Source organism: Chelonoidis abingdonii, chromosome 3 (assembly GCF_003597395.2).
Source record: "Chelonoidis abingdonii isolate Lonesome George chromosome 3, CheloAbing_2.0, whole genome shotgun sequence".
In the NCBI taxonomy this organism is placed as follows: Eukaryota; Metazoa; Chordata; order Testudines; family Testudinidae; genus Chelonoidis; species Chelonoidis abingdonii.
Genome location: NC_133771.1, coordinates 78,159,056 through 78,185,778, shown reverse-complemented (window position 1 = coordinate 78,185,778; position 26,723 = coordinate 78,159,056). Strand labels below are relative to the sequence as shown.

Sequence of the window (26,723 nt, the reverse complement as noted above, 5' to 3'; positions counted from 1 at the left end):
CTGAAACCTGCTCGCGGCCCCTCAGAGGGCCCCGGTCCCCCAGTTGAGAACTGCTGTTGCACATGACACATTTTCTCTGGGGAGTTGTCTTTCCCATTAGTGATCACTTTTGTTAAATCATCCTGTTTCATGGGGTTGATAGCATCCTTGAATATTTGCCTGACAGTCCTGGTTTTGGTTGTTTTTGATGGTCCAAATGAATAAATCTGTCAGCAGTCACTCAGACTGCTTCAGTAGGAAGATGTGATGTTGTGCACGCATGACAAACTGAAAATTTATGCAGATTAAACTGACATTTTATAAATAAAGATAAGTAGTCAGAAAAGTTTATTTTAAGAAATTAACTTTTACTCAACAGATCTGTTTTCATTGTATATTCTGAATCAAACAGTTTCTTCTGTTGATAATACTTACTGCTTTTTAGTCCTGTTAGCTTTCCAGAGCTAATACAGTAATGGGTGAATGACTAGATTGTTTCTAGCTTACACATTAACAGAATTGTTAATTAAGTTCCACTTGGAGAATCTTTATTGGGGATTAGCCAGAAAGAACATGGATTAACATTCAGATCATGGACTCAATTTGAAGAGTTGAAAGTTTTTAAAAAAAGTGTCCTTGTACTTAAACTGAAATGGGCATAATTGAGGGAGGGAAGGTACCCTAATATACCATTTTACAAATAATTTTTCATAGCATACCACATTTTAAGGGGTTATTGCCTGATAATCAACCAATTAAGCTCTAGTGATTGTGGCCCCCAGTTAATCAATCAGGCTTCTGTGCACCTGGCCCCCATCATTCCGATTACTTTGCCTCCAACATCCATCTGTCACACACAGGCTCTCCATTTTAATAAAATACACCGCTACCCCGCTATAATGTGACCTGTTATAAGAGGCTGCAGAGCCCCGGGCCCTTTAAATGACCGCTGCAGCCCTACCACTGCTACCCTGATATAAAGGGGGTTTAATTTGTGACACGGTAGGGATTTTTTGCTCCCTACGACCACATTACATACGGGTAGAGGTGTAATGTCTACAGTTGACTTTGCATCCAACATTTGCCCCAGATCTCTTATGGTTAGTCTCTTTACTATGTCTGATGTATCTCTTTTAAAAGATATCAGTCAACAACAAAAAGTAAGACTGAGAAGGAAAATTTTCAGCCAGAGGCCAGATTCAAAGGCTTTTATTCAAAAATTTAAAGTTTATTAAGAGAACCAAAGCAAAAACTACATTGAAAATTCAGAGGACATAAAACCTAAACCTATGTGAAATTTGGCTACCAAGTTTTAGAGAAAAATCAGGAATTTATTTTAAGCACATTTTAGAATAAACCCCTACTTATCGTGCTTCAAAAATTGGGTCTTTATACTATACTACTTATATCTCCTTTAAAAAAGTAAATTATTCAACTGATTTTTGATAGGAGAATGAAAACTGTGCGACGTTTCTGGAGACATTAGAGCCAAACATCTACCAGAACACACATACTGTCAATGTTACAAATACAGTCACAACTATAGTTTTGCAACCAGTTTGTGACCTCTTATATAAAAAGGTTAACTCAATCTTTCTTTCTTTTTGGTACCGTATATACTCGTTTATAAGCTGAATTTTTTTGGTAAAAAAGTGAAGCATTAAAGAGCGGGGGTTGGCTTATCAACGGATCTACACCAAAATTTGATGATTTTAAGCTCTATTGAATTGAATATCTAATACATTGTCGTTTTGTTTACCTGGAGCATTTGCAGGCACGGAGCCCCTCAGCTCCCAGTGGCTGTGGTTTGCTGTTCTCAGCCAATCGGAGCTGCAGGAAGTGGCAGCCAGCACGTCCCACAGCCCGCGCCACTTCCCGCAGCACCCATTGCCTGGGAGCACAAACCATGGCCACTGGGAGCTGAGGAGCTCTCCATGCCTGTGAATGCTCCAGGTAAACAAAACATCCCAACCTGCCAGCAGCTAATCCTGATGAGCCGGGAGCCAAAGTTTGCCAACTCCTAAAATATAGGGTCAGCTTATGAAAGGGTCATAAAGTTTTTGCCATTTTTACCTATCCATCTTGGCGGGGGGTCATCTTATAAATAAATGGGTTAATGAGCGAGTATATATGGTATGTCCACTCTGCAGTCTTTCTGTGGCTGAACCGTTTGCATGCTAAACCCACCATGCTATCTGATTTTGTTTACCTCAGTTAATTCTGGGAAATCTCAATAGTTATTCCATACTGCCGAGTGACCAGATAGCGCACACATTGATGAGCCTGGATTCACCAGCATCTGGTAAATTCACTCTTGAGTGTCCTCCTGCACAGAGAGCAGGATGGAAAGAGGAGCAGTCAAATGTTTTTGTGGATGTTTTTCTAAGAGATATGATCTAGGGTTATTTTGGGGAAGTTCTATGGTCCATTATAGAGCAGATCTGCGACCCAGTACTGGGTCGCGGAATGTAAGGCACTGGGTCGTAGCGGCTCTGGTCAGCATCACTGACCGGGCTATTAAATGTACCATTGGCGGTGCTGCCTGGCTAAGGCAGGCTAGTCCCTACCTGTTCCAACACTGTGCTGTGCCTCAAAAGCAGTCAGCAGCAGGTCCGGATCCTAGGCAGGGGAGAGTGGGAGATCCACGGGGCTCCACATGCCGTCTCCTCCCTGAACACCGGCTCCGCACTCCCATTGACTGGTTCCCAGCCAGTGGGAGTTGGGGGCGGCCATGCTTCTGGGTGAGAGCCACGTGGAGCCACTTGTGCGTCTCCGCCTAGGAGCCAGCTCTGCTGCTGGCCGCTTCCGGGGTGCAGCACGGTCTGCAGTGCCAGGACAAGTGGGAAACCTGACTCTGCACCCCGACTGTGCCGCTGACTCAGAGCTACTGGAGGTAAGCCTGCGCCCCAACCCTCTGCTCCAGCCCTGAACCTCCCCAAACCCAGAGCCCCCCTGCACCCCAAACCCCTCATTCTTGGCCCCACCCCAGAGCCCTGACCCCTGCCCGTACCCCTGCCCCAGCCCAGAGCCCCCTCCCAGACCCTGAAGTCCTCACTCCCGCACCCTAACTCTCTGCCCCAGTCCTGAGCCCCTCCCAGATCCCAAACCCCTCATCCCCAGCTTCATTGGGTCGCAGGCATCAACAATTTTCTTCAAGTGAGTCGCCGTAAGTTACTGATCTAGATGATCATAATGGTCCCTTCTGGCCTTGGAATCTATGAAATCTGTTACACAGCCATGATTACAAAACTGTTTTGAAAAAGAAATAAAACGTTATATATGTGCATATCAGTGACCCATTGATCAGCCTCAAATGCTAGTCCACATACATATATTATGATTTGCTAGTGTAATGTAATTTAATAGGAAAATTGTGTATACAATATTATCATGAAGTAGTAATTATAAATACTTAAACAAAACATTCTGTTTGATAATGGGAATTCTTAAAAAAAAAAAAAATTTAGGTACAGAAATTGAGATAACAAATGCATATAAAAACCCAGCAGTCCGTTGAAAAGTTGATGTGATGAAATACCAATTTTTTTGATAAGTGATAAGGATGTTTGTTTACTGTTGGCATTATAAAAATTTAATTTGCTTGTGGTTTTGTAAATTACTTAAATAGTAAAGTACTTTGGTGCTTAGCAACCAAAATTTGTTGGGTGAAGCAAAGATTTATTTGTAATTCTCGTATGCTCATTTATTTTTGTATTTGTATAAAAAAGAAAATATATAAAATAATATTTAATTGAATCCAAAATGAAGACATTATCTTTTATCTGAAGTGTTACTGACTGGCGCACAAGAGAAACTGCATTCTAAGAGGCAAAGACAGTTGGAGATACTGACTTTTATCCAAGGTCTTGGGCATGGGGGATGTGGTATGACTGCAGCTTCCCTCTCCAAACAATGCCATATGACTGATAAGGGGGGTTGTAAACGCACAGAAAACCAACTGATTTAGAAAGCACGTGGACAGTTTGTAAGTGAATGTTGCTGCATTGTGCTAGAGCATGAGAACCAGAAAATTAAACTAGCTATAAGGCATGTTAGGTCAGGAGACGGCAGAAACGAATCCAAAAGAAAAATGTGTTTGTATATAGTCCTAGTCTTCAATTAAATTTTTAAGCCGTCCCAGTTGAAAAAGAGAGAACAGCAACTTGTTGCTTCCTTCCCATATCTCTTCCAAAGGCCTTTGGAACACCTTTTTGTTTGGTTTTGGCTTCCCTGCAGAGCTCAGGGCTGAGCCAAGATAACTTCTTCTGTGTTCCCTGCTGTTGTAGGTGCCAAATGTAGTTCAAGTTGCGATACCTCAAGCTGGTATAAAATCTGATTTTAAGGACAGAAACTAGACAAAAAAATTGTAGGATGAAGAAGAATGAAAAAGAGTGAAGACAATGAGGAGTCCTTGTCGCACTTTAGAGACTAACAAATTTATTTGGGCACAAGCTTTCGTGGGCTAAAACCCACTTCATCAGATGAATGAAGTGAAAAATACAGGAGCAGGTCTAAATACATGAAAGGATGGGGGTTGCTTTACCAAGTGTGAGATCAGTCTAAGGAGATAAATCAGTTAACAGTAGGATACTAAGGGAGGGAAAATAACTTTTGAAGTGGTAAGAGAGTGGCCCATTATGGACAGTTGACAAGAAGGTGTGAGTAACAGTAGGGAGAAATTAGTATTGGGGAAATTAAGTTTAGGTTTTGGAATGACCCAGCCACTCCCAGTCTTTATTCAGGCCTATTCTGATGGTATCAAGTTTGCAAATTAATTCCAGTTCTGCTGCTTCATGTTGGAGTGAAGAGTGAACAGTTCATCAACACATGTTTTCTCACTGCCAAATATAGGAGCAGAGGCTGCAGTCTGCCTTTATCTTACAAAACCTGCACTGTCAATTACTAATAGTATTCCAACAAAAAGAGGGCTCAGTGGATGCTGGATATATATATAGGTATTAGGTTTTTTGGGTTCTTTTGGTGGTTTGTTTTTGAGGTGGGAGAGAAGTGAGTTACCCCAGAAAAACAAAGATTTTATGACTAAATAAAGTAATGTCCTAACTGCGGCCTATTTCAAATGGTAAATATGCAGCTGGCCTGCTAGAACAGCAGAGCGTTAGGTTAATGTTTTCTAATGTTTGTCCTGAAGTAGAAATGCAGCCACTGTCTGCCCCAGTGATTAATACAGTACACGCCCAGTGAATGTCTGCTGCAGAAACACTTAATCTATTTTAAGAGATTCTTAGTCGTCCTTGCTTTGGACTCCAACACTGCTCTTCTCTCTTTGCCATTGAGCAACACTGAAACAAGATTTCAGTGGAGCAACAAAGCTAGTTGTATTTTTTTATCAGGGTGGAGAGATTAATTTTGGTATATCTTGCTTCTTGATAGGAAATATTTTGTTTGTTACTAATAGAAGACTGTGATTATATTGGTAAATCTAACAGTTTTTGCCTTATAGTTGTTTTGTGCCTGCTAACTACGCAGTGGGGTTTGTAAGATAATCTTTACTTGTAGGAAATCTAATATGGACATGCCCATTTCCTTAAAGTGACAGATTAAAAATTAAATTTTTTCAAACAGATTTCTTTATCTGTGTTGATAGTATACCTTAGGTTTTAAAAATTCTTCAGTTTACTAATCTAACTCTTCTACCAATTGTACTAATTGTTTACTTTTTGCATGCCACTCAGTCTGGACAGTGAAAACATACTCCACTTTTCTAGTTATTGTCAGATTTTAGTCACCTGAAGTTTATGGTTCTTGTGTACTAGTTCAGTGTTTTATTGTTTGGATTACAGGGGAATATTTTTTGTTAAATAAACAAAACAATTTTCCACTGCAATAATTTTTAAAAAAAAATCATTGAAGCATCTCTCTTCATCTCATGCTCTCTTGTTAAAGCTTACTTTTCTAGGATATATGTTGTTTGATCAGAAAGTAATCCAGAATAAGCATACAGTTTATATAAAATACGCTTTAGTATAACTGCTGAAATGTGGTTTTGTTTGATAGATTAGACTGTTGCTGTACGTATACTTGTTTTTTGTCAGTTCTAGTTAGCAGAAATAGTTTTCATGGCTGCAATGTTCAGGTTTAGCAAATTTTGAATCTAATACAGTAAATATATAAACCAAAATGTCTTCTTTTTTCAGATATACAACACCATGCATATAGATTTCTGCTTCTGACACCATCACAGAACCCTGAATACCTACCTTGTGTCATGGCTGTATAGAAGACATCCAGCTGATATCATTAATGGACTCCAATGAACATCCTTTTGGAGTCCACTGACTTTTTATATCGGGGATGCATGCTCTCATGGACAACATGAAAGGGTAGCGGTGAAAGTTTTACATTGACAACAAAATTTTTGTTACTACTGCAGGCTGGTGATCTGACATGGAAAATAGTTAATTTAGTTTTTGGCTCAATTTAACTTCCGGATAACTGCCTTTTTTAATTCAGTGGCCCTATAGAAACCCCTCGATTTTAGATTTTTAATGACAGTGTTGTCTTAAATAGACAATTAGAATGAGTAAAAGCAAATTGGTTTCCTTCTGGAAAATTTTTCTCTATTGACCATGTTTAACCATTCTGTTTTATTCAGCTATTTTTTTTAAACATCTCCCAAAGAGTTAATGCACCTTATATAGGACACCTGACCTTTTGCAGCTTCATAATTCATATCTAGATGTCACCAGTGTTTCCCATGTTAACAGTTCTCAGCATGTTTTACTATATCTGCCTTCGGCGCCGAGCAAGGACAGCTACAAGGGGAGAAATGATGAACAGCCGGAGAGCTATTGAATCAAACAGCCGAGCCTTACCTATCAATGTTGAAGTAGTCCAGTATGCCAAAGAAGTGTTGGATTTCAGTTCTCATTACGGTAGTGAAAACAGCATGTCCTACACCATGTGGAATTTGGCAGGTATTCCAAATGTGTATCCCAGTTCTGGTGACTTCACTCAGACTGCTGTGTTTCGAACTTATGGAACTTGGTGGGATCAGTGTCCTAGTGCCCAGTTGCCATTCAAGAGGACTCCACCTAACTTCTATAGCCAGGACTACGTAGAGCTTGCTTTTGAGGAGCCAGTTTATCCCACAGCAGTGCATGTTCTGGAGACATATCACCCTGGGGCTGTAATTAGGATTTTGGCTTGTTCTGCAAATCCCTATTCCCAAAATACACCAGCTGAAGTAAGGTAAACTTTTACTGAGTATCTCTCTCTAACTTACTAAATAGTACAACCACAAAAGAACTTTTAAGTTGGGTTTCAGTCTTTATTCTCAATGTTGGAGCACTTTATATCAGACCACAAATACTTTGTTTACTTCAGTATATGTTTAAAGCAGTTTTGTTTAGGGTACACGTGTTTTGGTTTCCAAAATTGTTTAATATCAATACTGTAGTTATAGATTATTTATTGAGACCATTTTCGGGTCAAAGCTCATTCAGGTTTCATTTGTATAATAATAGTTCTTCTAACAGGCCAAACCTACAAATAATCTATTTGGAACTTTTTATTAAAAAAAATGCATCTACAGTAACTTGTTAATTAAATGATGCTTCTCTGGAATTTTTACTTTGCTCCAAATAGTGAGGGAAAATTGTTTATACAGTGTTCCATTTTTGCAGTGAAGATTTTTGGATTTTGCCTGTTGCTCAAAATTTATTTTTAATTTTTGAATGTAATCCTTATTTGCCAATACAGCCTAAACTGAATTTGAGTACAAATAAAATAAAAGTTTGCTTGTTGAGGTGAACCTTTGTATGCTATGTTTTATCTTAGAGTGACTATTTAGGCTGAAGTAATATGTTCCTGAGAATACCTTATAATGGAAATGCAGGAATAAGTATGTCCAACTACAGAGTATTAGCACTAGCCAGTTCCTCCAACATTTTCATGTCTTATGATATTAAAAACTTTCATAGATGTGTACGTACTTCCTTATATTTAAGATCTTGAGCTAATTACCAGTAAATAAGTGGAAACTCCATGATTCTAAGTGAGGGCAGCATTTGGTCCTTAATTTGTATTTTATAGCCCTTATTCAGTTTTTAAATCATTCTCAGTATCTTGTGTAATCATGTTGTATTCAGGGACATCTCTATAGACAAAGTAATACCTGTAAGCTATGGACATTAAATAAGACCCAGTGACTGCTTTCAAGGTATTGAGGTTAGATTCTGTCGTGTTACAATCTTCTTAAGCATTTCTGGTAACTCTTTTGCATTAATGTTTTTACAGATGTTTATTTTTTACCATTCAGTGTGGCTCATTAGATGGGGCATTGGACTGGGACTTGGGAAACTTGGGTTCTGTTCCTGGCCATTTGACTGGTCTCTTTGGTGATCTTGATTAAATCATGTAGTTGCTGTGCCTTCTGTTTTCCCATCTATAAAGTGGGGATGATACATAGCTCCTTTATGGATGAAAAGTGCTATCTAAAAGCTGAGTGCTGAAGGTGGTAATATTATATAGCAAGAATAAAAAGGAAGAAGTGCTATCCTGAGTGTTTCACATGCAAGCTCAAAAAAGAACATACCAGCTGTATGAAGATGCAGGGCTAGATTTTCTCTAGTGTCAAAAACCATTTGGCAAAAGGGTGGGAGTGGGCCACTGGATGGTCAGTTATACTTCCCTAATTTTTAAACTGTAGCTTCTTCAGCTCCGGCATAAATTAGAGCAGCCTTGTGGAGCACAGTTATGCCGATGAGCATAACCTGATTGGGAGATGGTTGGCACAGGAGCCAGCTCAACTGGCTTTATGCTAGTAAGAGTCTGTCTCTCCTTTTCTGAAGTAATTTTCAGAGAGTCAGTTGTGACCAGATTCTAGCACTTTTGAGCCACCTGGGACTGCAGTAGAGAATCTGGCCTTCAACCATCTCTAAAAGCAGCCATGTTAGAAAAATATTAGCCATTTACAAGTCTTGGAAAAATCCACTCCATCGTGTACAAAGCAAGAAGCTTTCCTGGGCAAGTGCCATGAGTTTCTGCAGAACTGAAACTTTAATTTTTTGAGGGGACAAAACCCTTAACCTCTAATACACTGTGATTGCAAAGATAACTTTCCAAACATGAACCTAGTGCAAACTGATGCAGTCTGTTGTTCCTAAATGTTCAGGCAGATAGTTTCTCTGCTGCTATTTGTATCTTTGTCAAACACAGCAGAGTGAAAACTAACTGGAATCTTGTCAGTTTTCACTCCCACTTTTAGGAACTCTGGGCAGCAATGAAACTTACATTCTGCTTCTGGAACTTTTAAAAGCCATGTGTGATAGTAGAATTGGCACCACGGCTCTTCATGGGGGAGGTGGACCCAAAAATTGAGAGTAGGATGGGATGGATTAGGTGTGTTTGGAGGATGTGGGGTCACCACTTGTCTCTCTTTTTGGGTTCACTCCCCAGTGAAGAGAGAGAGTGCCTGATTCTGCAGGTGTTCATAGTTTTTAAAAACTACAGAAACAGAATGAAACTAACCTGATTTTTGCAGATTCACTGTTGCACTCAGAGTTCTCAATTACAAGACCTAAGGTGGAGTGAGAGATTTAAGGGTAACAGTAACAGAAACAAAAAAATACAGGGGAGGAAATAAAGCACACACTTTAGGAGAACATAGGTGTAAAAGGCTACAGAAGGCGAGAAAGATAAGTGGAAGCAAATGCTGAAAACAACATGAGGCAAAACTATATAATCAGTATAGGAAAGCGAAAAAGTGAATTGGGCCAGGACCGGAAAGAAGGTTTGACAAAAGCAACAGAGATACTGTAGTAAGTTCATTTTAAAAATGCATTAAATTTAAAATAATACATTGCAGTCTAGTATATTACACAGTAAATAGTACACAAATATTTTATACGCTGTACCTCTAAATTGAGGACTTTGATGGGGCCTGGCCATTCAGGTAGTCCTTGGGTTAGTAGGTTTTTATGTCTGTTGATGAAATTGGGCACAGTTTGTTTAAATTTTTCCCATTTATTGAATAAATATCTGTATACTTGAAAAGTAAGAAATTTGAGTTCAAAGAACAGCAATAGTCCAAACAGTTAACATTTAATTCACTACCTTTCTAACCATGAAATAAGAAAACTCAAAGCATTGTAACATGCAGCCCATTTGCGGGTAGGTACACTGGAAAATCAGCTTTCAGTCTTTGTGAATTTGGAATCCAAACTAGAAGCCATTCATGGTCTATCAGTTTGTGTTAAAATATTTTCAGTTGTTTGACTATGCACTGCTGATGTTTACAAAAATAGATTTTTCTTTTTCTCTTTGTTTTAACTACTCATATGTGTCACTCCAAAATTGGTTTACTAATTTGTTTGGCAATATTGTGCTATAATAATATTATCTAGGATAGTAATGAAAGGACTGAAAGGAAATAATGATATTGAGTGGTTTTATTGATATATAAACTAATGATATTTTATCAAAACATCTAAACTTTGAATCCATTTAATTCCTTTGCTTAAAAGAAATAATATGCCTTTTAATTTTAAAAAATCTTTTAAAAAATTCCCTCTTGAAAACCTATTCCTTGATCAGATTGATCTTGGCTGAATAAGCTAGTTACTGAGATAGACTGACATAAAAGGAATGAAAGTTGCCTACTAAACTAAAGGAAGCTATAAATGGAGAAAAAACTATTGAAAATAATTTACTCTAAAGAGCAAGCATTTAATGATAGGTACCACTTTCCTCTTGAGTTTATAGCATATTCAGCAGTTACTTCAGTTTGGTGAATTAGGGTGACCCAGGAGCGATTTTCTTCCCTTTGTGTGCCCCCCCTCTCCCCCCCAAAAAGCCTTTCAGATGTGATCACCACAAAAATAATTCTTCCAGTTTTCTCTGAGACAAACCAATCCAGGCCTGTTTACTCCAGAGGAGTCAGAATTAAAATACATCTATTTTTATTGTTAATCATAATGTAAATCATAATGTAGTTGTTTAAAAAGGCAGAATGGGTTATGTATTTTGCCTAGTTACTTCATTAACTATAGATAATTGGGCAAATGTAAAAGTTTATAAAGTTGAAACATTGTTCACTGAGGTAGGAAAATAAGGGTCTGATCCTGCAAGCGGTTTCTATCAAGTGTAGTGCTTGGTTTCAGTGAGACTACTCAAGCAGATAATCTATGAATTTTTTTTGTAAGATACAGACACATCCACAACCTGATGAAATGCCTCAAGTACTGCTAATTGAGGAAATTTATAGCAAAAGAACTTTCAAGTATACTAAGCTCATTTTTTCCCCCCAGAACTTAATTGGTCAGCATTCATTTGTGCAAAGCCAAAACCAAGAGTAGCAAAGTGTTGGCAGGATTGGACCTTAAGTTTTGGTGTGTTTCATGTGATTTATCTTCCCCAGATCTACATAAAATGCATTTTGTCCTGTGTGGGTATTCATTGTTCTCTGACTACTATGGTTGGACCAGTTTCCCCATTGAAAGGAGATAATGGTACATACCTCCTTGGTAATGCACTTTGTTATCTCTGAATGAAAAGCGCTGTACAAAAGTTAAATATTATTTCTGTTGGAAATTCCCTTCTTGGAAGTAAACAGAAGATCCCTCTTCTGATGAATTTGTTTTTAAATCAAGCTGCTTTTTGGCTCCACTTCTGGCATGTTTGAGATACTGCAGTCACATTGACAACCTAATCTTTTGCCTCCGTGCAAAGCTGATGATGATTCCTCAGGACTTTGTGGCCCTCTGTTTTTTCAGGCAGGAGTCTCCTGGGTTTTGGCTTCCTCCAACCTGGCAGCAGTTTGGTAACTAGAGGGTAAATCCTTCTTTAGGATATCATAGGAACGAGAGAATTTCCTTGTTTTAGAATTGCTAACAGCTGGCAGCAGCAGAAGGAAGAAGGCAGGGCATTAAAATCACAGAAATGTGGGGCTGGACTCAAGGTCGTCTAATCCAGCCTCTTGCCCTGAGGCAAGACCAGGTATATTTAGACCATCCTTGACAAGTGTTTGTTTAAGCTGCTCTTGAAAACCTTCCGTGATAGGGATTCCACAACCTCCCTTGGAATCCTATTCCAGAGCTTAACTATAGTTAATTTTTTTTCTAATATCTAACCTAAATCTCCCTTGCTGCAGATTAAGCCTATTACTTCTTGTCCTACCTTCGGTGGACATGGAGAATATTTGATCAGTGGCCTCTCTATAACAGCCCTTAACATATTTGAAGACTATCAGGCCCCCCCACCCCCCCCGGTCTTCTTTTCTTAAGACTAGACATGCCCAGTTTCTTTAACCTTCCCTCATAGGTCAGGTTTTTTAAATCTTTTATCATTTTTATTGCTTTCATCTGGACTCTCTCCAATTTGTCCACATCTTTATTAAAGTGTGGTACCCAGAACTCGACACATTATTCCAGCTGAGGCCTCACCAATGTCAAGAAAAGAGAGAAAATTACCTCCCGTGTCATATATACAACACTCATGTTAATATAGGCCCGAATGATATTAGCCTTTTTCCCAACTGCATGACCAAGTCTTCAATTTGTCGACGTAGTTTTGAATTCTAATCCTCCAGCCTCTTTCTCAGCTTGGTGTCATCTATAGATTTTATAAGCATATGCTGCACTCCATTATTCAAGGCAGTTAATGAAAATATTGAATAGTAGTGGAACCAGGACATATCCCTGGAACCCCACTAGATACCTCTCTCCCAGTTTGATAGCAAACCATTGATAATTATTCTTTGAGTATGGTCTTTCAACCAGTTGTGCACCCACCTTATAGTAATTGTATCTAGAACACAGTTCCCTAGTTTACTTATGAGAATGTCATGGCGGGACTGTGTCAAAAGCCTTACTAAAATCAAGATACATCACCTCTACAGCTTCTCTAGTATCTACTAAGCCAATAACAGATAAAAGTGATCTGTGCGGTGTCTCCACTATTCAGCAGTCTCACTGAAAATGTTTGTTAGGGCAATTTGGGGTCTCTTACATAAGCAGACCCTGGCTTTTCAGATGTACACAGCCAGTTTATCACCTGCTTTCTTTTAAATGAGACTAAGCATGACTGCAAGAATCAAAGAACAGATCAGCGAGAGGGGGAATAATGCTCAAGGTATGGGCTCTCACCCATGCTGCTTATGTAAGATTTTTTTTTTGCCCAAACTGTACAAGGGAGGATGAAAATCTGTGTAGTTTGGTCTCTCTTCTGCTCAGAATCTCAGACCCATGCTGTCTCTCTTGATTAGTTTTCAAAGATGTCAACCAAGGGCTCTCTTTCTAGGAGCAGTGCTGTTAGGCATCCATCCCTAAAGCCTCAGATTATTCTATTATTTAATTGAAGCTTTTGAGCCCCATCCCATACCCTTAGACAAAATAGTTTGTCTCAATTCCTGATAGGAAAAAAGAAGGCCCTGCTTCTCCCTCTCCCTGCTCTGTGGAGCTTCTTAGGCATCCAGATCTTGTGACTTACAAGTGTTCCTGGTTGCATTGTTTTTCATTAGTTACCCTTCTTTCCAAGTACCATCATAAGAAGGGAGGCATTACAAAAGTTCCAACCAGCATCTTATCTGAGCAGTTGTCCAACTATCACAAGCATTTGCTCAAGTTATCAGTGATGAAGAATGAACTGTCCATGTCATACTTGGACCTATCCAGGTGATGAGGATTGCCTTTTTGTGCAGAATAAGGTGGATAAGATGATAGATCTGATTTTCTCTTCCCTATACTTTTCCCCAGATCCCAGTTGGTTAGAACCCTTCCAAGATGTAAAGATGGAAGATAGTTTCTTTTGACTTTTTCTTATACCAGAGTCTCTGGAGAAGACTGTGCACTCTGAATGGCCAAATCCAGAGTAAAAAAGATCTACCCAGAGACCTGCTCAAAAATGCTATACTAAGTATAGCTAGGCCAAATAAGTAAATTTTTCCGCCTCTTCACTTTTAACACCACCTTCCTTCAGTTTCTCCAGACCACTCTCTGCACTGGAAATTTCTAAACCCAAGGGCCACTAAGGATTGTGTGGACCAAAAGATTAACAGTTTATTCAAGAGAGACTTTGTGAATATAGGAACATCCATGCCCTGCGTAGTTTCCCCTCATTTGGCTCTGTAATCACTCCGTGCTTCATGCACTGCTAAGAAGTCCTGTAGTTGTCTAGAGAGAGGTTCTCATCCATGACCTTGGAACCTCATTCTGCTCTTTACAGTACTGCTCATATTGCAGAGGAGGTATTGTTATACTTCCTATCCATTAGAGTAGGTTTCCCAATAGCTACTATCTCCAGTCACTTGAGGTTTTTTTTATTGAAGGTTGGGAGTTTTCTCTAATGAGAACTGGCATTGTATTTTTAATTCAGACAGGTAGTCCTTACTCCTGTCATAGCATTCATTCCTTAAATAAATTCAAGAAATGTTCCTCCTTTGGTTAAGCATCAAACTCCAGTCCTTAAGAGCACTGACAATCTTAGAGCAGAGTCTTCTGTAGTGAGATTTGCTAGGTGGTCATTAGTTCACCAGATTCTGAATGTTGGTTATCCAGTCTTAAACAATGCCATTTCTTTCCTTTTGGCTGTCTTCTCCAGGCCATAGTGTCCAGGGGAAGATAAAGATAGTTATCTGTAATTATGATATTCCGGAGTGCAATTCAGACTAGTCAACCTGGGCTCCTCTCAAACAGCCAGACAACATGCAAGTTACACCCTGAATGTCTGTATAGCCACTGCCCTGGTCCAGCAACTCTTACCCCAGCAGCCTGACAGCAAACACCAGTCACACTTTGGCTTTCAGCAGCCCAGTAGGGTCCCAGAACTCCCGCCCCTCCCCCCCCCCACCTCCAAAAAAGTGTGTTCTGCACTGTCCAACTCTCTCTGGACAGTCCAGATATATTAGGTTCATTGTCTCTCAATGTACAACAGTTTGCTACCATAAATAGAGTTACCCACACAGTTCCCAATACTGGATTAGTTTTTCTATTAGAGCTGTTGATTGATTGCAGTTAACTCACACGATTAGTTCAAAAAAATTAATCATGATTAAAAAAAATTGTAATTAATCACAGTTTTAATTGTACTGTTAAACGATAGAATACCAGTTGAAAATTGTTCAATACTTCGGATGTTTTTCTACATGTTCATCTGTATTGTATTCTGTGTTGTAATTGAAATCAAAGTGTATCTTTTTATTACAAATATTTGCACTGTAAAAATGATAAAAGAAATAGGAGTTTTCAATTCACTCATATAAGTACTGTAGTGCATTCTTTGTCATGAAAGTGCAACTTGCAAATACAGATTTTTTTTGTTACATAACTGCACTCAAACAAAACAATGTAAAATTTTAGAGCCTGCAACTCCACTCAGCCCTACCTCTTGTTCAGCCACTCACTCAAACAAGTTTGTTTACATTTACAGGTGGTAATGCTGTTCTCTTCTTATTTACAAAGTCACCAGAAAGTGAGAACAGGTATTTGCATGGCACTTTTGTAGTTGGTATTGCAAGGTATTTATGTGCCAGATATGCTAAACGTTCATATGCCCCTTCATGCATCAGCCACCATTCCAGAGGACATGCTTCCATACTGATGACACTTGTTCAAAAAAAAAATGGGTTAATTAAATTTGTGACTGAACTCCTTGGGGAAGGATTGTATGTCCCCTGCTCTGTTTTACCTGCGTTCTGCCATATATTTCATGTTATAGTAGTCTCAGATAATGACCCAGCACATGTTGTTCATTTTAAGAACACTTTCACTGCAGATTTCACAAAACTAAAAGAAGATACTGATGTAAGATTTCTAAAGATAGCTACAGCACTTCACCCAAGGTTTAAGAATCTGAGGTGCCTTCCCAAATCTGAGAGGTATGAGGAGTTGGGCATGTTTTCAGAAGTCTTAAACGAGCAACGCTCCGATGCAGAAACTACAGAACCCAAACCACCAGAAAAGAAAATCAACTTTCTGCTGATAGTATCTGACTCAGATGATAAAAATGAACATGCATCAGTCCACATGGCTTCAGATTGTTATCAAGCAGAATCCGTCGTCAGCATGGACACATGTCACCTGAAATTGTGGTTGAAGCACAAAGGGACATATGAATCTTTAGCTCATCTGGCGCGTAAATATCTTGTGACGCTGGCTACAACAGTACCATGCAACCACCTGTTATTTTCAGGTTACATTGTAAATAAGAAGTGTGTGGTATTATCTCCTCTAAATGTAAACAAACTTGTTTGAGCAAGTGGCTGAACAAGAAGTAAGGCTGAGTGGACTTGCAGGCTCTAAAATTTTACATTGTTTTATTCTTGAAGGCAGGTTTTTTTGTACGTAATTCTACATTTGTAAGTTTAACTTACATGATAAAGAGATTGCACTACAGTACTTGTATTAGATGAATTGAAAAATATTATTTATTTTTTACAGTGCAAATACTTGTAATCAAAAGCAAATATAAAGTGAGCATTGTACACTTTGTATTCTGTTGTAATTGAAATCAATATATTTGAAAATGTAGAAAATATCCAAAAATGTTTAAATAAATGGTGTTCTATTATTGTTTAACAGTGCGATTAATTGCGATTCATTTTTTAATCACTTGACAGCCCTAGTTTTTATTAATGAATAAAATATGTTGTTTTAACTACAAAGAGATATTTAAAGTGAGTACAGGTATAAGACATTAAAGTCAGAAATGGTTACAAGAGAGAAAAATAAAATGCTTTCTTAATTTAACAAGGTAGACTTGGTTCAAGGTGAAGTTCTTACCACAGCTTCCGAGAAACATTTCTGACCAAATTCTCAGGCCAGAATCTGCTAGCAAAATCCAAATGCTGTTTCTTTTGTTGTTTTAGGTGAAAAAGAGAGAGATGAAGAAGGAGAGGGAACTTGGGGTGTTTTTGCCCCTCACTGTTGTAGTTCAGTCACTCTGGGAAATGCATTTAACTTTCCTAAAAGCAGAAAAGAATCCTGTGGCACCTTGTAGACAAACAGACGTACTGGATTTTAGATGTCCAATACGTCTGTTAGTCTATAAGGTGCCACAGGACACTCTGCTGCTTTTACAGATCCAGAATAACACAGCTATCTCTCTGATACTTAACTTTCCTGGTTAATGTTCATTCAGACAGTAAAGGTGGCAACATAGTGTCTGGTGTTGAAAGAGTGTGCATGCTGTTTCTTCTCCCCTCTGCTGAAATGCAGGTTTATCTCCTATCTTAGGACCCTGTTTACAACTTTTATTAAATTGAGATGAACACATTTCGTGTTTAGGACTTTTCCTGGTGCAGGGCTGTGTGATTTTTGAGCATGAGCTAGTATATCATACAGGAGGATTTTACAACTTAACACATAATATATGGAGATATATCTATCTCATAGAACTGGAAGGGATCTTGGAAGGTTATCAAGTCCAGTCCCCTGCCTAGACTATCAGGACCAAGTACTGATTTTGCCCCAGATCCCTAAATGGCTCCCTTAAGGATTGAACTCACAACCTGGGTTTAGCAGGCCATTGCTCAAACCACTGAACTATCCCTTCCCCCCTAAATTTTGCTATATACTTTTTACCATGATGATATTGACCAGCAAGTTGTTAGTTTTCAAATGATATATTACAAGGGATATTTGGTAAAAGATTATTACAGTGGTGTGTAGGGTGTGACTACAAGGATGCATTCAATCACAATAATCCAGCATGTTTTAGATGTCCATATTTAAAGGATGCTGCTGCTTTCCATCCTGGAGGCACGCTGATATGAAAATCCTGTTGTGACAGCTCTGTGGACCATAGCATGAAGGAGAATAGAAGAATTTATCCATGTTTATCTGAAAATTGCCCTTTGAGTAATAAAATCCATAGACACAGCCCACCTTGAAGACAAATGGATCATTCAGAATAGAGATGGAAATTGGCATCCAAGGATTTGGATTCGTTGTCATTAAGTAGAATTTACCATACTGTGCGGTAGGAGAAATTGTATATTTAACACAATCTGTATTTTTAAAAAGTAGATTTGAATTAACTTGGCTGGAGGAGTAATGACAATTACAGTGTCAACGTCAGGAGGTGGAGAATTCCCCCACGGCCAGTGACTGATAGGTCTGGTTCTGCCATCAAGCTGAAAGCAGGCTGTAGTAACCATTGTAACAGATCTGTTGACCTTATTACTGAAGTAAGGAAATTTTCTGGTAAACATGGATATATGGTCCTATTCTGAATTTTAATTTTGTCAAGTGAAATTTCCAGGCCTTATTTGCACTGAGTAATTTTTTTTTAGTGGAAACGTTGCTTATATTTTATTTTCTGTTTAACAGGACAAGTTAATTGTCCAGTATTGGTGTGAGTCAACAATGCTTTGATTTGTCTAAATATTCAGAAGTAGTTGTTATCATCAGCAAACACTTGTTACAGATTGAGTGCTGATAGCTTCTATCAGAAAGGGAGCCCAATTACTGCAGAATCAGTGTCAGGTGTCTGAGATCAGTGTGACAAAGGATAGCTAAGCTGTATGAGATCTTTGAAGCTGGGACAAGGATAGTCGGAGGTGGGAGGGAGCTACAACTGGTAAAAGTTCACTGGGTTTGTATATATGGTGCTGAGAATGCTGCAGATACGATGCCAGAGGTAACAGCAGCGGTAGCTGTTGTAGGTTTCCTTCCCTGTCATCAGTCTACCTGGTCAAGGAAGCAGAAGGAGCAGGAGCAGTGTGAAGTAGCAGCTGTGACTGGAGCACCTGCAAAACCCCTCCATGTGGCCTGGAATATGCAGAATACATTTAAAGAGCAGACCTCTCTCCATTCCCAGGCCTGTCTACAAGGCTGGGGGGCATGGCTGCCTTGGTGGGGGTAGTATCAGACGGGTAGCTGTGTTAGTCTGGATCTGTAAAAGCAGCAAAGAGTCCTGTGGCACCTTATAAACTAACAGACATTTTGGAGCATGAGCTTTCGTGGGTGAATACCCACTTCGTCAGATGCATGTAGTGGAAATTTTCCAGGGGCAGGTAATACTATATGCAAGCAAGAAGCAGGCTAGATGATAACGAGGTTAGTTCAAATCAGGGGAGGATGAGGCCCTCTCTAGGGCATTTTAAGCGTGTGAAAAAAACCAAGAGGAGAGAAACTGTTTGCAAGATCTGGTAAGCCATTCACAGTCTTGTTTAAACCCTGAGCTGATGGTGTCAAATTTGCAGATGAATCTGCGAAGCTCAGCAGTTTCTCTTAATGAAGTCTGGTCCTGAAGTTTTTTGCCTGCAGGATGGCCACCTTAAGATCGCTATTGGTGGCCAGAGAGGTGGTGAAGTGGCTCTCCTACAGGTTTTTTGCAATGCCTTCCTGATATCTGATTTGTGTCCATTTATCCTTTTCCTTAGAGACTGTCCAGTTTGGCCAATGTACATAGTAGAGGGCCTCATCCTTCCTGGTTGAACTAACCTCGTTATCTCTAGCCTGCTTCTTGCTTGCATACATATACCTACCCCTGGAAATTTCCACTACATGCATCCGATGAAGTGGGTATTCACCCATGAAAGCTCATGCTCCAAAACATCTGTTAGTCTATAAGGTGCCACAGGACACTCTGCTGCTTTTGGTGGGGATAGGGCTTTTCTTCTTTCTCTAGACTACTCCATGTGTGGTTTGCTACTGGTGATGCTGCCATTCACTGAAGGAGGTGCATCGCAGAGGATGTATGAATGGGAATTCATTCATGTCCTGGTACTCCTGCCAATGGGTCCATGTACTATCAGAGAGGATAAAAATGTTCAAAAAAATGCTTGTTACCAAAAGAAAAAAAATCAAGAAATTTACAAATGGTCAAAGATGACTTGAAGTGTTTTTTTTTTTTAATTCTTATCCATAAAATTCCACTAATGAGTAGGGCTCTGCCAAATTCATGGATGTGAAAAATGTGTCACAAACTGAAATTGATCTTTTGTGTGCTTTTACCCTATACTATTCAGATCTCATGGGAGGGAGGAGTCCAGTGTTTCTCAAACTGGGGGTCCTGACCAAGAAGAGGGTTGCTACCTTCAGAATTGGGTGAATGGAGAGCAGCGGCTGCTGGCCAAGGACTCAGCTCTGAAGGCAGCAGCACAGAAGTAAGGGTAGCACAGGCATGCTGCAGTTAGAGCTGGGCGCCCAGCCAGCAGCCGCCGCTCTCTGGCTGCCCAGCTCTGAAAGCAGAACCATCGCCAGCAGCAACACAAAAGTAAGGTGGCAATACCGCAACTTCCCTAAAATACCTTGCAATCCCCCCACAGCCTCTTTTTGGGTCCAGACCCCTACAGTTACGCCACCATGAAATTTCATCATGAAATTTTCATGACTGTGAAATTGACCAAAATGGACCATGAATTTGGTAGATCCCTACTAAAGAGGCATTTCACACTGAATGACTTAGAAGAGAAATTCTTGCTTATCTGCTCAAAAGTCAACAAAATAGAATGTAGACACTTTAAAAATTGTCATTATTAACTGGATTAACAACTCCTTTTTTTAATGACTTAACATTATAATATTTAATATATAGGTTTTTTGTTAAAAATGTGCTTGTGGGGAGGGGAATTAGAAAAGTTTTGGCTAATTATTTGTATGGTTCTTCATGTGATCCTCTGTTCTCTATTTAGTATATTTATACTAATATATGACGTTTACTATACAAGCTTATTCTCCTTTTTGCCACACTTGCATAAAATGTGATATGTTACAAGGATCTGTATGTTTGTGTTAGTAAAAGAACACATTTGTATGTTCATGAGCACACATCCTGTTCTATCCGTAGTGCAAATGAAGTACAGTAATTGTATAATCCTTATATGTGATGAGCCTGTTAATTTTTTTCTTTTTCAGATATTTATTGACATCTGGGGAAGTAAAGCAATCTTAACTGGCCTCTCAGCCATGTTCCTAATTTACTAAATACTTTTGCCAGAGTAGCACATTGTGTGTAAGTTCAGAGCTTACATTAGTAACTCATCTTTTTGTATTAATCACTGTATTATATGTGCAATTTTTCTTTTGTAGGTGGGAAATCCTTTGGTCAGAAGCACCTAGCAAGGGGAATTCTCCTCAGGCTCGCCAGTTCACACCTTGTATTAAACAGATTGACTTTCCCACAAATCTAATCCGATTGGAAATAAATAGTTCCCTTCAGGACTATTACACTGAATTAGATGCAGTAGTACTGCATGGTGTGAAAGAGAGACCTGTACTTTCACTTAAGACATCGATGATAGATATGAATGATTTGGATGAAGATGATGATGAAGAAAAGAATGGCTGTGAAATGGATAGTCTTAATAAACAGTTCAGTGTTACAGCCCTCAGGGAATGGACAACTAATGGATATTTTGATAAACTGCCTTATGAGGTAAGGAAAAAATGCTTATTATACCGAAATGGAATTGTCTCAACCAGAGGGCAGAAATGCTGTATAGTTACTGATCCAAAGTTATACATTTTTTCCTTACTGGTTATGAAATTCCTTGCATTCTGTTTGTGGGTATCTGATTTACATAATCATTGTATAGTTATTTCTCAATGGTCATATAATAAGTGACTCTGTATACTTTTGGTGATTGTTATTAGCCAATCAGTGTTCAGGTAACCAGACTCTGAGCATGTACATTTCAACTTAGCTACTACAATCCTTCAGTTCTGCCTCTTGATCTCAGAATTTTTCATCTGTTTGCCAGAACATACACGCTGCTGTGGCTTTTCATTCCTTTGATTTGAAAAATTCCAAACTTTCCTTCTCTTTCATGTACTGTAAAAATTCTAAAAATCAGACTGCTGAAATAGGAATCATTTTAAAAATAATTTAAACCCTTCATCTTTTCCGTTTTCCCTGTCTACACAGGGCATCAGGACTCTTCTCCCTAAAATAATTACCATACAGCATATTTGTATTTATTATTTGATTGGGGAAAATCTCAGCATCTTCCACACAATTCAGTGTTGAAACACAACACAAAATACACTAAAGCAGCAATCTCTAAGCTTTTGCGTATTATTTTGAAAAAGTCAAGAGGTCACAATCAGATTCACTGTCCTATTCTAGTGCCTTTGCAGATCCACTCCTCTGCAACGTGGAAGACACAGGAACCACCTGTAAATTCCATGGGAAGAATACACTCAGCATGGGGGAGTCACCAATGGCTTTAGGGCCAGCATAGACAGCTCCTCTCCCTTGCACCCTGTAGTCCCCAATGCAGAGAGTATATTGCCCATGGAGAATGGCTAGAATACACTGTGCTCAACTGTTAGTACACTGTGTTGGGGATTATAGCCTTCTGCTCAGATTTTAGCCATCTGTAGGCTTCTCTAATCTGTAGTAAGGAGAGAATTGGGGAACCATAACTGGTTCTCAGCTTTTCCTTTTTCTCACCTCTTTGGATGCCCTGGCTGGTTGTGGCGGGGGGGAAAAGGAGGCATCCTTTGCTGGGCATTCCCCCGGGACCCAAGCAAGTCTCCTTGGGGTTCCCAGACCCTGGCAAGGAAGAAGGCAATAGAACCAGCAGTTACATTCTCCTTCCCTGGCAGTGCAACAGCAGCTACTGAGAGTGCTCCTAGCTGGAATTGGAGCTGCTCTTGGGGCTAAAGGGGAAATGCTAGGAGGCGGTGTTCTCTTCCACCACCTCCCCAAGTGTTGGAGCTGGTTCAATCACTTTCCATTTTAAAATTGCAGGGCATGGCTCAGGGAACAAATTTTCAACTCAGAATCAATTACAAAATGTTTTTTTTTCTTAATACAGTCACCCAGGGCACGAGTGCATTATAGCTCTTCTGGGAAGAACCTGGCTGAAGGGAATGAGTGGGGAGGGAGGAAGGAGATAAGAGAGAGGATGTAGGAGGAAAGTAGTGGAGATTGTGGGAAGGGGTGCAAGGAGGCGGGGCCAAAAGGGTTGAACTTTTAAAAGAAAATAGTTTTTCTTTCAGCTCACTTTGGTTTTTGTAGTTTTTCATTTAAAGTTTGTGGTATTAAGATACAACATTCAGTCTAAAGAGGGTTATTCATAATTGTGTGATATTCAAACTCTGGGCCCCATTCCTCATTCTAATCAGCTCAGTATTCAGTCTGAATTAATGAGGAAATAGCTGTATTCTGGCCTGAAACATTTTCAGGCTATCACAATACACATAGAATAGTTTAGTTTTATATAAATATTGTTGTTACTTGTAATATCTCAAATGCACAAAACCTAGGCAAAACATTTTATTGTTTTGAGTGTACTCTGGGACACTGTCTGCCCCAGAAAATCTTGTCATGTATTACTGTGTTCATTATACTTTTTAAACTAGGAAAAATGTGTTTAACAATAGATCTGCTTTAGAAGGGATGAACAAACTGATTTGCAGTCTGTTGGATTAACAAAAGGTTTCTTTTGGTGGTCCCATTCTTATCTAAGTCCTTTAAAAGTATCAGCGAGGAAATGTTTTGGAACCATTTCTGTTGTGCCTATGGACTCCTGTCTCTTATTTGTGTGTCTCCATTTTTCTCTCCTTTTAGTGTACTGCTTTTCCCTGGTTTTTTACCCATTTTTAATATGTTGGGTTTCATGAATGCATTTATATGGTTTCTCAGGTATCAAGGACATTTTATGTTTGTGCGTGTCCAGCCCCTGATCTGCCAAATACTTGTAGTGTTCACAGATTTGCTGCTACCAAACAAACAGAACACGCCAGCTTACCAGTTCCACCTCAGATCACATCTCTCTGCTTTACTTAGATATGTATATAATAAAATCAAATGTAAGTTTATTTAGCAAAGCAAGATTCAAGTAACAAGAAGTAGAAGTATTGGAAACAAATGGTTACATATAAAATAAAATCATAGCATGCATTTTAGAGCCTAGACTTAATTAACAAAGTACTCTCATGCCTTGTAGAGTATTGTACATCCAAAATCCATGTAGCACTTTACAGCCAGGTTGGCTGTGACCCTCCTTTCAAGGCAGTCCATTTGCCTCCTATGTGAAGAGTCCCGTGTGTTCCCTTGATATATAAGAACAGTCATTTTTCTTTATTCATAAACAGGACCCCTCCCTCTTGCTCTTTGTTTCCTCCTGCAAACTTCCTTTCTTGCAGATTTTGCAGTCTCTCAGTTCACCTGACTTAATATGCAGATAGACCTATATTGTGAGACAAATAATACACACATGACTGAGAGATAGGTGTCAGGTACCTCCTGCCTGAAAATAACGTTTCTGAGGTATTTCACCTCCTGGTGATCTGCCTTAACTCCAGCACCTTGAGAACATAATTTTTAGTATAAATACATATGTCATAAATAGACCCTGTAAAGGGTTAAGAAGCTCAGTAAACCTGGCTGACACCTGACCAGAGGACCAATAGGGGGACAAGATACTTTCAAATCTTGGTGGAGGGAAGTCTTTGTTTGTGCTTTTTGTTTTGTTCGTTCTGTTCGTGTTCGCGGGACTGAGAGGGACAAGACGTAACCCAGGCTTTCCAACTTTCTGAATCAGTCTTTCATGTTTCAAAATAGTAAGTATATAGCCAGGAAAGGCGGATATAGTCTTATGTTGGTTTCTTAACTTGTAAATGTGTTTTTTGCTGGAGAGGATTTTTACCTCTGTTTGCTGTAACTTTGAAACTCAGGCTGTGTGTGGGGGGAGACGGTCCCTTAGTCTATATGAACTGAGTACCCTGTAAAGCATTTTTCCATCCTGATTTTACAGAGATAATTTTTACCTTTTCTTCTTTAATTAAAAGCTTCTTTTTAGAACCTGATTGATTTTCCCTGTTTTAGAATCCAAGGGATTGAGTCTACTCACTAGGGATTGGTGGGGGAAAGAAGGAGGGATGGTTAATTCCTTCTTGTTTTAAAATCCAAGGAGTTTGGATCGGTGTGAATGCTCTAAGGCAACCAGGGAGGGGAAAGTCTGTGGAGGAAAGGAGGGGCATGGTTAATTCCTCTTTGTTTTAAGATCCAAGGAGTTTGGATCTGTGTAAGCCTCTCAAGGCAACCCAGGGAGGGGAGAGTCTGGGGGAAAAGGATGGGATGGTAATTTCTCCTGGTTTAAAGACCCAAGGGGTTTGGGTCTTGGGTCCCCAGGAAGGTTTTAGGGGAACAGAAAGTGTGCCAGACACAGACTTCTGGCTGGTGGCAGCGTACCAGATTTAAGCTAGTAATTAAGCTTAAAAGTGATCATGCAGATCCCCACTTGTTGAACTCTAAAGATCAAGGTGGGGAAAAAACCTTAACAACATAAGTCTTTAAATATCATCCAGACACACATTTCGCAATGATTATGACCACCAGTGGGCTGTTGGCTCTCAGTAGACACCTTATGTGCCACTCTTTGGTCAGCTATTATGCAGATATACAACCCAGGGGATCCCTTTAAAACTCTATGCTTCCTCTCTGCCAGTTGGCAGCAGGAAGTCCATGGGTCATAAGAGAATCCACTGGGCCCTGTTCTTTTCCTTTCAAGGTTCTAGATTATTTGTAGTATGTTTTTTCCACATTGATCAAAGCCTGCATCCTGAGGCACATAGGTGATGGAAGTTGCTTGCTCAGTAAGAATGAAAGCCTGCTCCACCTGAGTGACTTTGGCAGCTTGAGTAAAGAAAAACATCCATGGATGAATTCTGCAAAACAGTCACTTGATACTGTCTCCACACATTTACTTTGCATTGAATGTATGTGCATTTGCTGATAAAACTTTTAGTCACATGGTACTTAGGGCTGTGTGTTCCTTAAGGAGCCATTTGCTATGAGGATAGGGAGCTGGTGTATACTGTCTCCCCTTCCTATCTTTTTCACCAGTGCTTCTAGTATACACTTTTTTTCCCGATAGCTTGTCCATGCTCCCTTTTTCACAGCTTAGTTGCTTGATGAAGTACTGCTGTAGCAGACCTGGTCATGGAGATGGAAAATTATGCCATTTACCTGATGATTTTTCTGGCCAGACTCTCATCCAGAGGAACTTTGTTCTGAATAAAGAGCTAATGTAGGTTAACACACATTTTCTTTTGGATTGGAAGGAATCAAATTGGAGAACTTGGTAGAGATTCCTAGAAAAAACAAAAATTATAGGATTTGATTCATCCCCACACCCACTTGTCTGGCCAAGGAGAAGGGAAGAACCAGAGTCTGTGCAAACTTGACTCAGTCTTGGAAAGGAAATTATTGGTTAAATGAAGTTGTAATTTGCTTTTGCTCATATTAAAATGCTATTGCTGAAGATAAACACAGTGCATTTAGTGGTTACAGTATGGTTAAAGATATATTCCATGCATTGAAGAGCTAAAAATTAGTGTAATGGGAAATTGGTTCTCACCCGTATGAACCAGTAGACTCTCATCAGCTCCAGGGGAGTTCAGAAGACAAACGCTAATGTGACTTGGCTCTCCAGCTAAGTCCCAAACACAACTCCAAATGTTACCAAGTCTGATGAGCTAGGATGACATGACCACCACCAAAAGGGGGGTGGTGGGGAAAGGGTACCAGAAAGAATGTAGGGATACATATAAAGGGATGTATTGGTAGTTTATCATGATCTGCACCTAAAGTTTTAGTCCCCATTTCCCCATAAGTTCCCTTACCTTTCTGGCAATTCCACAGTTTCCCTGGGAAGCAGTCCTACCTCTGACACAAAAATGTGAAAGTGAACTGTCAGGTTGGGGAGAAAAGAAAAATGCAACTAGCTGACTCCAATTAACCAGCCCTCTCAGAGGATGCTGGTGGTGAAAGGGGCCTGGGGTTTTATGTAAGCCCAGATCTAGCTCATTCCAGGTGGGGAGAGCAGAGTCAAC

At 39.5% G+C, this 26,723-nt stretch overlaps 1 protein-coding gene across 2 annotated transcripts in view; it reads left to right on the top strand.

Moving 5' to 3' along the window:
* The window catches only part of FBXL4 (F-box and leucine rich repeat protein 4), a 107,262-nt gene that overhangs the window by 6,568 nt on the left and 73,971 nt on the right, over window positions 1–26,723 (top strand). For both annotated transcript variants that reach the window (XR_012655517.1, XM_032791767.2), the window contains exons 3-4: window positions 6,135–7,188; window positions 20,970–21,315. Coding sequence is in view for 1 of the 2 variants with exons in the window: in XM_032791767.2 (XP_032647658.1) it covers window positions 6,677–7,188; window positions 20,970–21,315 (858 nt within the window). In the remaining variant the exon portion in view is untranslated. The remainder of the gene's footprint in view (window positions 1–6,134; window positions 7,189–20,969; window positions 21,316–26,723) is intronic.